The sequence below is a fragment of the Protopterus annectens genome, chromosome 7.part0 (assembly GCF_019279795.1).
Source record: "Protopterus annectens isolate FY-2018-M chromosome 7.part0, PAN1.0, whole genome shotgun sequence".
Taxonomy (NCBI): Eukaryota; Metazoa; Chordata; order Ceratodontiformes; family Protopteridae; genus Protopterus; species Protopterus annectens.
Window position 1 is genome coordinate 973,602,152 of NC_056739.1, and position 13,846 is coordinate 973,615,997.

The 13,846-nt window shown below is 36.7% G+C and overlaps 1 protein-coding gene across 2 annotated transcripts in view; it reads right to left on the reverse strand.

The window, feature by feature from the left end:
- The window catches only part of LOXL1 (lysyl oxidase like 1), a 395,821-nt gene that overhangs the window by 148,408 nt on the left and 233,567 nt on the right, over window positions 1-13,846 (reverse strand). For both annotated transcript variants that reach the window (XM_044077551.1, XM_044077552.1), the window contains exon 4: window positions 2,227-2,383. In XM_044077551.1, coding sequence (XP_043933486.1) covers window positions 2,227-2,383 — 157 coding nt within the window. The remainder of the gene's footprint in view (window positions 1-2,226; window positions 2,384-13,846) is intronic.

Here is a 13,846-nt window from a genome sequence, read left to right on the forward strand (position 1 = left end):
TTTTTTTTTTTTTTTGCTGTACACTTGAAGAGCTGAGGTGGTGGGGTGCTGGTTCATAGTATTAGCACAGGGAACTCTAATTGAACCAGCTATGCTTCTGCCCTCATACATCCTGCTAATTATATACCTACTCTGAGATTGCACAACAGTGGTGAAAGGGAAAATTCTATTTCAATATTTTATATTTCAACATTTTTTTTCCGGATCAAATGGCATGGACTCATATATAAACATGCATACACATATAAAATACTGTAAAACAGTTGGAACTGATATACAGGATGGTAATTAATAACATCACATACCCTCTTACTGTAAGTATTACGAATTCAGTATGAAGCACATTGTAAAAGAGACAGTGTAAAATCTGTAGACTTTAATGAAGTATATTGCAAACTGTATTTCACAAGGTCGTTTACTATGCTTCTAAAAAAAAGGGAGATGTAAGATGTGTGACTTCTTTGTTTAAATTATCAGTGCCACTGGTACATTTGACATGTACTGTGGTTTTCTATGTACTAGATGGTTTCACAAATTGTGTGATGAGGGGGATTCAGAAAATTGCATGAAGGAGTAAACTGAGCCTGAAAATACACACACACACACACACACACACACACACACACACACACACACACACACACACACACACACACACACACACACACACACACACACACACACACACACACACGCACACGCACACACCTGTTCCATTGTTTAACCAACAGGCAAATTAAATTTCAGAGGCATGTGTTTTGTTGCCAATAAAGGTAAAAAAAGAACATGCAGATAATCTACTGATTTAACCAACCAAAGTCAGCTATGAGCATTCCTAAAGGGCTTTCTATGCTACATGACAGAGAAACTCAATTTCAGATTGATATATTATTAGAAAAGACATCTCTGTAAATAAAATTCTTTAACTATCACGTGTGTACTCAGGCTTAGATGAATTCTGATAAATGCTCATGCTGAATTCAACATCAATCTCTAAGTTACGTGACCTAAACAAATCTTTATACCATTAAAAGTGCAATTTCTGGAGTAAACTACTGCATAAATAGTTGCAGAAAGTAATTACATTCTACTGCCAAGCTCATTTTCTGATTTTTGGCCAAAAAGCCTTTTTTAAGTCACACAGAAAGAAACATGTTTTAGGCTATATGTGTATATCAGGGGCATGACCAGGATTTTTGGAATTGTGCACCATCTTACAAAATGAGACTACATCTCCCAAAAGTGTAACCCCCCCCCAACCAAAAAACATGTCCTGAAATAATAGGCTTATTCAAGAAAAAAAAGATAAATTAACCAAGTAGATACCCTGAGACATAGGCATTTTAACACAAAATATAATGCATAAAATAAATAAATTATTTTTAAAATGTGTTACAACTGGTGTACGCGGTATATGGTTTGACCTATCTCTTGAATATCTTGGGTTATTCATCCATCATTTTCTGATTCGGAGTTGTCTCACAGTTGTCTCACAGATTGGAATTCTATGTAAACTGTTTCACTTAAATGTTATTAGAAAGGGGACTGTCACTACTGAATGCCATCTTCATAGCCTTGCTCTGTCTTCCACTGATTAACCTTTGACATATTGCTGAACTACAAATCATTGCTAGCACAATGCAAGTACAAAATGTATTAATTTTTAATTTTAAAAACATTTTGTCAAGTGCTAAATAGTGTATAAAACAGACAAGGAAAAGAAAAATATTATTTTTAATATGATTATTATTTGTAAGAGGACATTTACATCTTAAATTGTTTTATTATCCTTTATGAGAACCAGGATGTCAATGTCAAAAACTGAGATAGAACTATTACTTACCACAGTTTACTATCATGTACTCGACTCACAGGCGGTCGAGTCTACCTGGGCGAGTCTCACATTGAGAACGTTGGAGTGTCAAAAAAATAGCATTACCAACTGTCCAACTTTACCCTCTTCTGGAAGTATGGTAACGCTTGTTGCTAGGTACACAGTGATAGGGAGTTTCAAGGTTCAGTGTCTGTGCTGAGTACACTGGAATTTGGCATTCTGACTTCCAGAGAATGATTTCAGGCATACGAGGATTTGATTACCTGTGAGTCAAGTACATAATAGTAAACCCTTATAATTACCTGTCACCTAACCTTTATTTAACATATCACAAAAACAGAGCCAAAACTATTCAAAAGGCTGTATTCCCTGGCCCTAACAACACCCCTTACCTGAGTATGAGATGTGCAGGCATATCTTTTGAGATGACCAAAGTCACATGTTGTATCTTCTAGACAGAAGCTGGCCTTATGGCCTTCTGCAACCTTCCTTCCAGATGAAGCATCTAGTAGATCATAATGGCTAAATTCATCCATGCTGTGATAGTGCCTATGCAAAAAAAAAAAAAATAATGTCAAAAAATTAATAAAACCAGAGAGTTAAGTATTCAGATTTGAACCTAAGACAAAGAGAAGAATACTGGTATCTTTATATGGAGAAGAATTAAGAGATTATTTTAACTGTCTGTATTGTGCAAAGGAAGGATGATGGGTAGAAAGATAAGTAGGTATGTAGGGGATTGGTTGTTTGGTTAGTAATAGAATGGTAACATTGCACATATCTGAAGCCTGTTAGATATGTAGGTATGTAGGCAGTTGGTTTTTTGGTTAGTTATGGCATGGTAACATTGCATATATCTGAAGCCTGTTAGATAAGTAGGTATGCAGGCAGTTGGTTGTTTGGTTAGTTATGGCATGGTAACATTGCATATATCTGAAGCCTGTTAGATAAGTAGGTATGTAGGCGGTTTGTTGTTTGGTTAGTTATGGCATGGTAACATTGCATATATCTGAAGCCTGTTAGATATGTAGGTATGTAAGCAGTTGGTTGTTTGGTTAGTTATGACATGGTAACATTCCATATATCTGAAGCCTGTTAGATATGTAGGTATGTAAGCAGTTGGTTGTTTGGTTAGTTATGGCATGGTAACATTGCATATATCTGAAGCCTGTTAGATAAGTAGGTATGTAGGCAGTTGGTTGTTTGGTTAGTTATGGCATGGTGACATTGCATATATCTGAAGCCTGTTAGATATGTAGGTATGTAGGCAGTTGGTTGTTTGGTTAGTTATGACATGGTAACATTCCATATATCTGAATCCTGTTAGATACGTAGATATGTAAGCAGTTGTTTGTTTGGTTAGTTATGGCATGGTAACATTGCATATATATGAAGCCTGTTAGATAAGTAGGTATGTAGGCAGTTGGTTGTTTGGTTAGTTATGGCATGGTAACATTGCATATATCTGCAGCCTGTTAGATATGTAGGTATGTAGGCAGTTGGTTGTTTGGTTAGTTATGGCATGGTAACATTGCATATATCTGAATCCTGTTAGATACGTAGGTATGTAGGTTTGTTGTTTGGTTAGTTTTGGCATAGTAACATTGCATATATCTGAATTCTGTTAAATAAGTAGTTATGTAGGCGGCTAGTTGTTTGGTTAGGTATGACATGGTAACATTCCATATGTCTGAAGCCTGTTAGATATGTAGGTATGCAGGCAGTTGGTTGTCTGGTTAGTTATGGCATGGTAACATTGCATATATCTGAATCCTGTTAGATAAGTAGGTATGCAGACAGTTGGTTGTCTGGTTAGTTATGGCATGGTAACATTGCATATATCTGAATCCTGTTAGATACGTAGGTATGTAGGAGGTTTGTTGTTTGGTTAGTTATGGCATGGTAACATTGCACATATCTGAAGCCTGTTAGATAAGTAGGTATGTAGGCGGTTGGTTGTTTGGTTAGTTATGGCATGGTGACATTACATATATCTGAATTCTGTTAGATAAGTAGGTATGTAGGCAGTTGGTTGTTTGGTTAGTTATGGCATGGTAACATTCCATATATCTGAAGCCTGTTAGATATGTAGGTATGTAGGCGGTTGGTTGTTTGGTTAGTTATGGCATGGTAACATTCCATATATCTGAAGCCTGTTAGATATGTAGGTATGTAAGCAGTTGGTTGTTTGGTTAGTTATGGCATGGTAACATTGCATATATATGAAGCCTGTTAGATAAGTAGGTATGTAGGCAGTCGGTTGTTTGGTTAGTTATGGCATGGTAACATTGCATATATCTGCAGCCTGTTAGATATGTAGGTATGTAGGCAGTTGGCTGTTTGGTTAGTTATGGCATGGTAACATTCCATATATCTGAAGCCTGTTAGATAAGTAGGTATGCAGGTGTTTGGTTGTTTGGCTAGTTATGGCATGGTCACATCGCATATATTTGCAGCCTGTTAGATAAGTAGGTATGTAGGCGGTTGGTTGTTTGGTTAGTTATGGCATGGTAACATTGCTTATCTCTGAAGCCTGTTCATCTTTGTGGAATGGTCAAAAACTGTGAAACTCAGGTATTCAGCAGCGCAGGATGAAGATAAGCAACTTTTTTGCCTCTTCGCATTAACAACACTGACAGCCTCCTCAGCAGAGAAATTCCACAAAAAGGTAATTCATATGGAAATGTAAGTAAATGACTTACATTTCCATATGAATTAATGTGGTCATAGTCAATACATTACCAAAGTTTCAGGGTGCTAACTAGGAAATAAAGAATTTCCTTTCCAGACTTCTGGTCAGTGCTGGAGTGATGTTGGAGTGATTCCTAATCTCTCTCTCTCTCTCTCTCTCTCTCTGTCTCTCTTTCTCTACAGCCTTTTCTTACCTCTGGACCATCTAAAAGCTATCAAGTCCCTCAGAGTCAGCAAATCTAGTCTATCTTTAGCGAGTCAAAGGGAGTCATAATTTAAAACTTTCCCGGTTAAGAAATGTTAAATAAAAAAATAAATAAATAAAAAATAAAAAAAGTCTTTGAAACAAATCCCGAGGGCTTGCAACTCTGATGAGTGCAAGCAAAAGACCAATTGTCAGCAGCACCAAAGACGTGGATAAGCTGGATGATATCAGGAGGTGTTCTTTAGGAAAGTCACTTGTGAAATTACTGGCATTTACTATTAGTACAGACCGGGTGAATGATGGGTAAATGCACCTCTGCAACAGAGGAAGGAGAGGGAATCCACAGAAGTATTCAAGAGGTCACGGGGAAGGTGCAGAAAGGATAATAAGGATGACAAGGGTCGAAAGGCAATGGAATGAAAATGTAAGTACTTGAATGCAACATCTATTTTTTTGAAATGTACCTATACTCATGATTCATCACACGTATACTACCTGGATGTTGAAATCAGTAAGGATGTTACCCAACAGAGAATCATAAGTAACATTTTCTGGAAAAGTACATACTCTAATAATATGTTGCATTAGACGAGTTGTCACCCTAAAAAAAAAAAGGAATAGTGAAAGGGCACTTTGTGCATTTAGCATGTATGTTATGTGAGGATGAACAGTTCCAGGTAGAAAGTCAAAAACTGACTACAATGTTTACAGCTAGAGGTCATCCAACTGAGCTAGTGGTCACTACGTGTGATGAAGTTAAACACAAAAGAAACCAGAGGTTATATGTACCTATAATTAGAGTCCAGGAGTCATTCAAATCTAACAAGGACACCGATGCAAACACCAATGTCTTTCAAGACACTTTTATCACCACATACACGACTGATAGTAACAGCATTCTGAAAATTTTGAAAGATAATTGGAAAAATTAAAGTTGTTATGAAAATGCTATAGAAACAGTAAGAGCAGGACCTGGAATTGTATTTAGGAAAGGTAAATCACTAAAACAATACCTTGAATGTCAGAACAGAGAAAGTAAGGGGGCATTACCAAACAAAAAGAAGGGCACTTTCAACTGTGGTTTTTGTACTTAATGCAAACATATACTAGAGAAAGACTATGTGATTATTAATGGGTTGAATATATTCTCTGATTTCCATTGCAATTGCAAAACTTCTTACACAGGATACCTAGCCAATTGTCAAAAGTGTGACAGTTTTTTTGTAGGAAAAATACAAAGAAAACTTTCCAATAGAATATATGAACATTATTTGGATGTAAAAAAAAAAAAAAAGATTCTAATGCTTTGTTTAGACATTTATCAAAATGTTCTACTCACAAGTTTTTATTTTTTGGGTTAGATACTGCCACAAAGAATAGTAGAGGGGGACCATGGGATGATTTACTTGAGCTGTGTGAACTTAAATGGTAAATTAGATTAAATACTGAAACATCACCAGGTTTGAATGATGGACTATCACTGGCTACTGTTTTAAGGTTATGTTTATATGATATGTAACATTTTTTCTGGGTTATGTCAAGTCTGTCTTTTTTTTTTAAAAGTGTATGTGTCTTTAACAAACTTATTTTGTGGACTCATACTTGATGCAAATGACTTTTTAACTGGGGGCTTTGATTGGTCTTGATCAATCATGTGACCGGGAGAGGAAGTATTTAAATGTGAGCATTGCATTGATTTGATTTTTTTTTTTTGTATTCTGATGAAGTCGTGGTTACACTCAATGAAAGCGCTCAATATTTTTTTTTTATACAATAAAGTTTCCAGTGTTTTTTTCTGGCAGTCTTTGAGATCTGTTTGCTATCTTCATTTTGGAATTTTTCAAGGATCTTGGTTTGTTATGCCTTCTGTGAAATTTATCGTTTACCCTTTGTGTTTTCCTACCCCCCAAACTCAGATTGAAGCTCTAGTTGTACATCATTCATAGACTGATTCCTGTGTTTAGGCCTGCTAAATAACCATCACAGAGCACAGACATCAGAATATTAATTTGAAAACATTGCCCCTCAACCCACTTATTAATAACACATTAAAAGCACCCAGGGAATTGGTTTGATAAATCCTGAAAGTATCATAAATGTCTTCTTCCCTGAGTTCTTAAATTTTGGAATAATGAAGTTCAAAGCTGAGTATCTGTTGAGTCTAGAGTTTACATTTAATTCAAAATTCTGAAGCTCTCTTACTTTCATTGTTTAAAGCTTTATAGGCCTAGTAGAGTTTATCTCTATAATACCGATATGTGTCATATAAATTAAGGAATGTTAACTTCTGATGATAATCTGCATATTTAAAAGTTGGAATAAATTTCTGAATCTTCTTTGCACTTACTCCAATAGTCGAATATTAGATTTTAAATACATACAAAAACTAGAGTAATAAACTAATAAATGATGCATTAAGTTGACAAATAAACTAGTAAGGATCTAAGGCTTCCTTGATGAGATTGATTTTATTAGTAGTCCTAAGTATTTACCATCTACTCCTGGCTCTCATTGCATTTTCTGTGAAATACAATTTGTAATTAATTCATGTACTGAAGTCTGTAATAACTTTCACATCTTCCACAATGGTGTTATTGAAAAAAGTCTGAATCAGTTGTCAAACTGCCTAATCTTATCACCTTGCATTTTAATGAAAAAGTTTAGATGAGATGACTGATGCAAATAGTTAATGACTGTAAATATTGGTCTCGTCACCACAACACCAGTTTTAAAGTAATCAAAATACTTTGTCCAACATTTTGAATCAGCTGGGACAGAGATAAAAACTAAGTTAAATAGGAGTGGTCCTAAGACTAACCCTTTGGGTATACCTGCTTTAACTGGAATCCAGTTTTATTGACAACCTGTATAATGACTCTTTAGGATAAGTGATCTAATCATCTTTCAACCCACTGTGTAATGGAATTATTTATATTATTCATTTTCATAATTTTATGATTATTTTGTTTTCTAAAGCATTAAAGGTCTTTGTATAATCTAAATATACTACTATTGCATCCAGTCCCATATCAATAATTTTACAAACAGGATCATAGAAGTCTGTTAAATTGGTAAGAACAGATTGATCTTCTACAAATCCATGTTGGTTTATGTCTAAAATGGTGAATACCAATTCTGGGACTTCAAGATACTGACTAAACATCTTTCAAAACATTTATCAATTATTTATTTTAAACTAATTGGTTTGTAGTTATACACTAATGTTTTCTGCTTCTGTACGGTATATAGCTACAAGAGGTTTTACTAGATCATTGGATCATCCTTAATCAAGTAAATAAATTGTGCAGATAAATTGTTGGGCCCCATACCAGATGTTCAGTTCACTCTTGCTAAGGGCTATATCACCACTGCAATAGTATTAACTGTGTGTATAGACAGACTTGAAGTTAAACCAGTGATGTATTCACTAACAAAACAATTGTTGAATATATCAACAATAATTAACAAATCTGAAACCATATTGTCATTACATAGTAATTAACCCACACATACTACTGTTTTAGTCTTTGGGTTCACACAACAAAACAAGGCTTTAATTGTCCTTAACTGTAGACAGGCAAATCTTCAAATCTAAGTTGTATTTATGCTATAATACTTTTTGATATTTAAAAGACTAATTCTAGTGTCTTTCTATTCATGTTAGTGTTATGTTTTTCTCTAAATGTTCTCTCTCTCCTTTTAATTTTAGCAGCATTTGTATTTTCTTAGACAATCATCATGGGTTTTGGCAGCCATGCTTGCCAGCATGTTTACTGGTCAAAGTGATATTTAGTGCAAATATTATGCAATAGTTGCCATGCAAAATTGCCCCTTGTGGTGCACAAATCATTCAAATTTCTGAAAGGTATGTATTGTTTTGCCTTCTCCTTACTGAAGAGTTTGAAGTTGTACGTAACGTGAGAGGGAACCATTTCCAAGCACCAGTCTCCAAACCCATTCTTCAACAAACTTCATGGATCTTGTCCTTCTATTATTTCTGTCAGGCATACAACATGAATATTTTAAACATGTGCCTTATGTCTTGGTCTTCTACTTTTAAGCACAGCTGTCATATTTCTGCTTGGAATGAGACTGTTGACTCAAGTCTTCTCTTCTGTTTTATATTCCAGATGATTTGCATAGTTTATTTCTTTCTGCTTTCACAGCAGATATTTCCTGATGAACAGTCCCATACCAGCACACAGATTATTGAGCTTGTCCAGAATGTGATTACTTCAGCTTTCGTTGACCTTCTGTTTTCAATAACACAAAAAAACTTTTATCTTTCATCCTTCAACTTCTTTAACAACATCTAAGAAACTGACTGTTTTCTCCAGATTTAACCACTTTTAGCAACTATCAGGCTTGAGTCACATGAATTATGCTGCCATCTTTAACTGGGCTCAGCAACGCCTTCCTCTGCAGTCATATGCAGAGTTTTTCCCCCTTTATTACAACAACTCTATGAATTTTTTTTAATTTCTTAATTTGGCACAGTACTGTCAAAGGTATTGGTAATTTCAGGGCTTGCCATAAACTCACACTCTTCTAAGCTTAATGTTCATTATTTTCACCCATTCATACACACACACACACACACACACACACACACACACACACACACACACACACACACACACACACACACACACACACACAAACACAAAAACATAAAAGTAATTTGGAGATTTATCAATTGATCTAACTGCATCTCTTTGGGAAGTGGAAGAGAACTAGAGACACAGCTGGAAACCTATGTAGACCAAGGGAGACATGCAAACTCTATAAAAAGTTACTCCAGTTGAAGAAAGAACCACAGTTCCAAGTGTTATGTATCAGCAATACTAACAACTGCACCACTGTGCCACGCAATCTGTCTATCCACTCAAAAATTTCTTTCAAGTGTAAGCAGCTGTTTTTGTTGAAACATCATCTCACAATATGGTTTTAAAGATGGTATATTTTAATGGCAGTCTCCTTTCATTTATTTTACTGTGTATGCCATTTTTGGTTGTTAGAAAGTTGCATTAGAAGTAAAGTTTGCATTGTCAAACTGGATGTTAATATTTACTATCGCACATTATGCATATGTAGGTTTCTGATATTCTATATCACTGCTATGATATGCTCCTTCTTTAAAGCACAAAAATAATTGTGTTTCTGCAGAAGTTTATTCAGTTTCGGTGCTGGGATTTCCATTACTGCACCAGCACTGTGGTACAGAGGGATACTCTCAAAACTATGCCCCAGATCATGCAGACATGAGTATATGCTGAGGTGCTGAAAAAGATGGCTGGGATGACAGCAGTGAATCAGATAATGCCTGCATATCCATCCCAGAAAGAATTCATTAGTTTGGTTTGCTGTCGCAATGGAGCAGCACCCACCTGAAGAAGATGAGGATACGGGAACTTTGAAATGTGCATGCATTGGCCTAGACATACAAGATGGATGCATTCTGGGTTTCATCGGAGCACATGTAGAAACATGTCTGCATGAATGGACCATCAGTGCAAGGAGTACACTAGCTACCAGTTAAAGGGGTTAATCAGAAAACTCAGAGTGATGTCTAGATGGTATCATTAAAAAGAGGAAGCTGAAGGCTTACTCTCTCTCTCTCTCTCTCTCTCTATATATATATATATATATATATATATAAAGAGAGAGAGAGAGAGTTCTGCACTATCAAATGTAGTTAATGTTGAATATAAATACCAGAATTAAGAAGTTTGAGCATACAGAATACTGAATGCTCTAAATACTGACCTACAAAAGGTCAAGAAAGGAAAACCATTTCCTCTGCCGATCTTCACACTGAAACTCCCCATAAAACTAGCCTCAAATTTGTTTGCACCAACTTAGTGATAAATACTAACCCTAACTTTAATGCTATCCCTTCCCCCAATCCTAACTCTATACCATACCTTAAAAAAATTCACTACACAAGGCAAACTCGGACACACAAGTACACACAAACACACACTAACAACACTACATCTTTCCTCTTACCTAATCCTGATCCTAACCCTAAAATACACACCATCACACACAAACATACAAAACCTATCCCCTCAAGTATCCACAACCCTAACCTTAACTTTCAAATACATACGCAAACACTCTCACCCCCCTCCAAACCTCACTCACCTATCTGAAACATACCATTGACATGTTGACTGTTTGACCAGCTATACATTTGACAAAAAACATCAGTCCTAGCATTTGTCAACCAAATGTAGAATAACCATCCCTTACACAGGCAACCTAACACATTACCTTTTAAGTGCTTTGCAATAAATGTAACACCTCTAGAATTGTCACTCTAGGAAGAAAATACATACTGTAACCATGCATCCCTTTGCTTGCAAAAACAGGCAGATGGTATAATGAGTAAAATGTATTTCAATGATTTAGAAGGATGCAAACAATGAATTCTTACCCAAAAATCATAGCTGAATTCTATAACTACTGGATTCTGAAGAAATGGAAGCATAACAGGTGGTAAGGATGCAAACCTTTATCACTAGTAGTAGATTACAGGTGCTAATCTTCATATAGTATTTCACAGTCTTGCAACTCTTCTTAGTGAAAACCTAAACATATTATCCTATCCCACTGCTAAACCTTATTGACCTGAATACCAGAGGGCTCACTGGTAAGGGTAGGTGTGGGCTTAAGAACTGAGTAGCAGGGGGCCAGTTCTCCCTTTTTGGAGTGAAGGGAGAGAAATCCCCTTCTGCATCAGAATCCCTTCAACAAAGCCAGGGGACAGCTATTGACAAGAAAAGATGATCAGCCTGACAAACCATTGAATATGAAATACACTGCACCTGTGTAGCACAGGCATGTGATAAAAAGCATCTAGCAAGCATGTACTCATGCTGTGTGTACTGTGCATCAGGCATCTCCTCTAATCAGGCAGGAGGACTTAAAGCATAAAATAAATCCTGGGCCATCTAAACTATGACAACAATCATTTCTCTCTCAAATGAAAAAATGGCTTAAGTTCATAGGGCCTTAGTGTCAGCAAATATTAATTTATTAAGAATACAGAAAACCTATTTATGTATCTGATTACTATAAAGTGATAGAATTTAAGTCTGTATCTTTATGCATTTATGCATTTATGTATTGCTCGAACTTCCATATAAGCATGGTCCATAGCCAAGAAAAGAAGTATTGGTTGTAGTAGGGCAGGTTTACAATTAAAACTTGGAAACTGCATCAATCGACTGGCATATGGTCAACTTGCAGTTTCCAAATGGGCAGAATGTCGAACCCAAATCAATTGACTACATTACACTGAACAGGTAGTGTCAGTCGAGCAAATGCCCTACACTGACCGCCTCAAAAAACTCCAGCTTTACTCCGTAGCATATCGTCTACTCCAAGGAGATCTCTGCCTAACATATAAAGCTATGTCAAATCAAGAGCTGTTGGACATGCTACACCTAAAGAAATCCCAATCCCTCCAAGCTACACGCTCTAGGGACCTAAACCTTGTCACCACAATAAACAGGACACACTGGAGGGATAGATTCCTGTCCCAGAGACTTCCTATACTCTGGAACAAGCTACCCATCTATGTCAAGCAAAGTTCTTCATTAGCACTCTTCAAGAAAAATCTTGATGAGTGGATGGGAAATAGGAAATACACTCCGGGGATCACTTCTATGTCTCTGCTGGACAGTGGCACAGGAAAATAACTTTCTTGGGTGGCGTAAGCTATGGTACCTTGCTGGCTAGGCTTATGTAGGCCCTTGGGCTGATAGCCTAGTACCTACCTATTAGCCTATGAACCTATTTGGATTTGACATTGTGCAGGGGGATCGCAGTTCAGTGAGGAACAGGGAATTAGCCCATTTCCTCACTAAAGTGCGATCTTGGAGTTGGTATATTTAATGTGCAGGGGGGTGGGGGGAGAACAGCCCCTCACATGGGGGGCTCAGCATAGTGTAGCCCCCCTGCAAAACAGCAGAATTAACTTACTGTTGACTGTAAAGTCTAACAGAATATTAATGTTCATAGCAGGAGGTGCATGACGTCACCTCCTGCTATGTTGAATACATCAAACCATGGTTGTCAATGTATTCATTTTTGGATTGGTTTACTTTTTGCCATGCTGAATTTTACATTTAGAGTTGACATTTTAAACGGTCGACTGCTGCAGTTTTGACATGCCAATAGTAAACCAGCAGGGCATTATTCTACATACTATCTCGATCACATTGTTAAGTATCAAACAGCAATTATCTGCAGAGCCCTAATCACCAATGTTGATATTATCAAACCTCTCTAAAGAAGTTTTTTAACCACGTGTGATAAATCATTACAGATCATTATCACTGCAGACAGAACCTGTGTCTGTAACACTCTTCTGTTCTCTAATGTTTTAGTAATTGCTGTCTGTGCAAGGCCTAACCCTTCTGGTGGACCAACATGAGGATGAGCAGACCACTGTGGAAGAATTGGTCACCAGTCTTAAATTGCTACAATAATTACTATGAAGAATGTCTTGCTTCTAATGTGATTATTTTTGAAGGGTCAGTATAATAATAAAGGAGAAAATATTGCATTCATTTATTCTGTTTTTTTTTTGTTTGTTTTTATTTTTGTTTTTAATGCCAGGTCATTTTATTATGGCATAGGTAGACCAGGATAGGGGCACTGGGTGGTGTTTGGGGGTCACTGTGGACCCCTTTTTCCTAGGGCACCAGCTGACCAAAGGCCAGTCCTGACTGCAGAAATACCCACTACTGATCCAATGCACTCAGTAGCTCATAGCAAGTGAGTACACAATAGCCTAAAGCACCCTGCATAGCCAGGTGATTAGAATACAGTATGTATCTAAATTGGTTATCAGTGACCTTTTACTGACTCTTGATGCAGGGTATACACCAATAATTTACATCTTTTCTGGATAAAAGTATATCTCTATGGCAACACAGGGGTGCAGTGAGTAACATTATTATCTCAGAGGAAGACATTCTCTGGTTCAGTTCTGGGCTGTAGTGCCTCATGTGTGGAGTTTGCATATTTTCCCCTGCATTTGCATTGGGGCTGCAGTGCCTCCTGTGTGGAGTTTGTATGTTTTCCCTGTGTTTGCACTGGGGCTG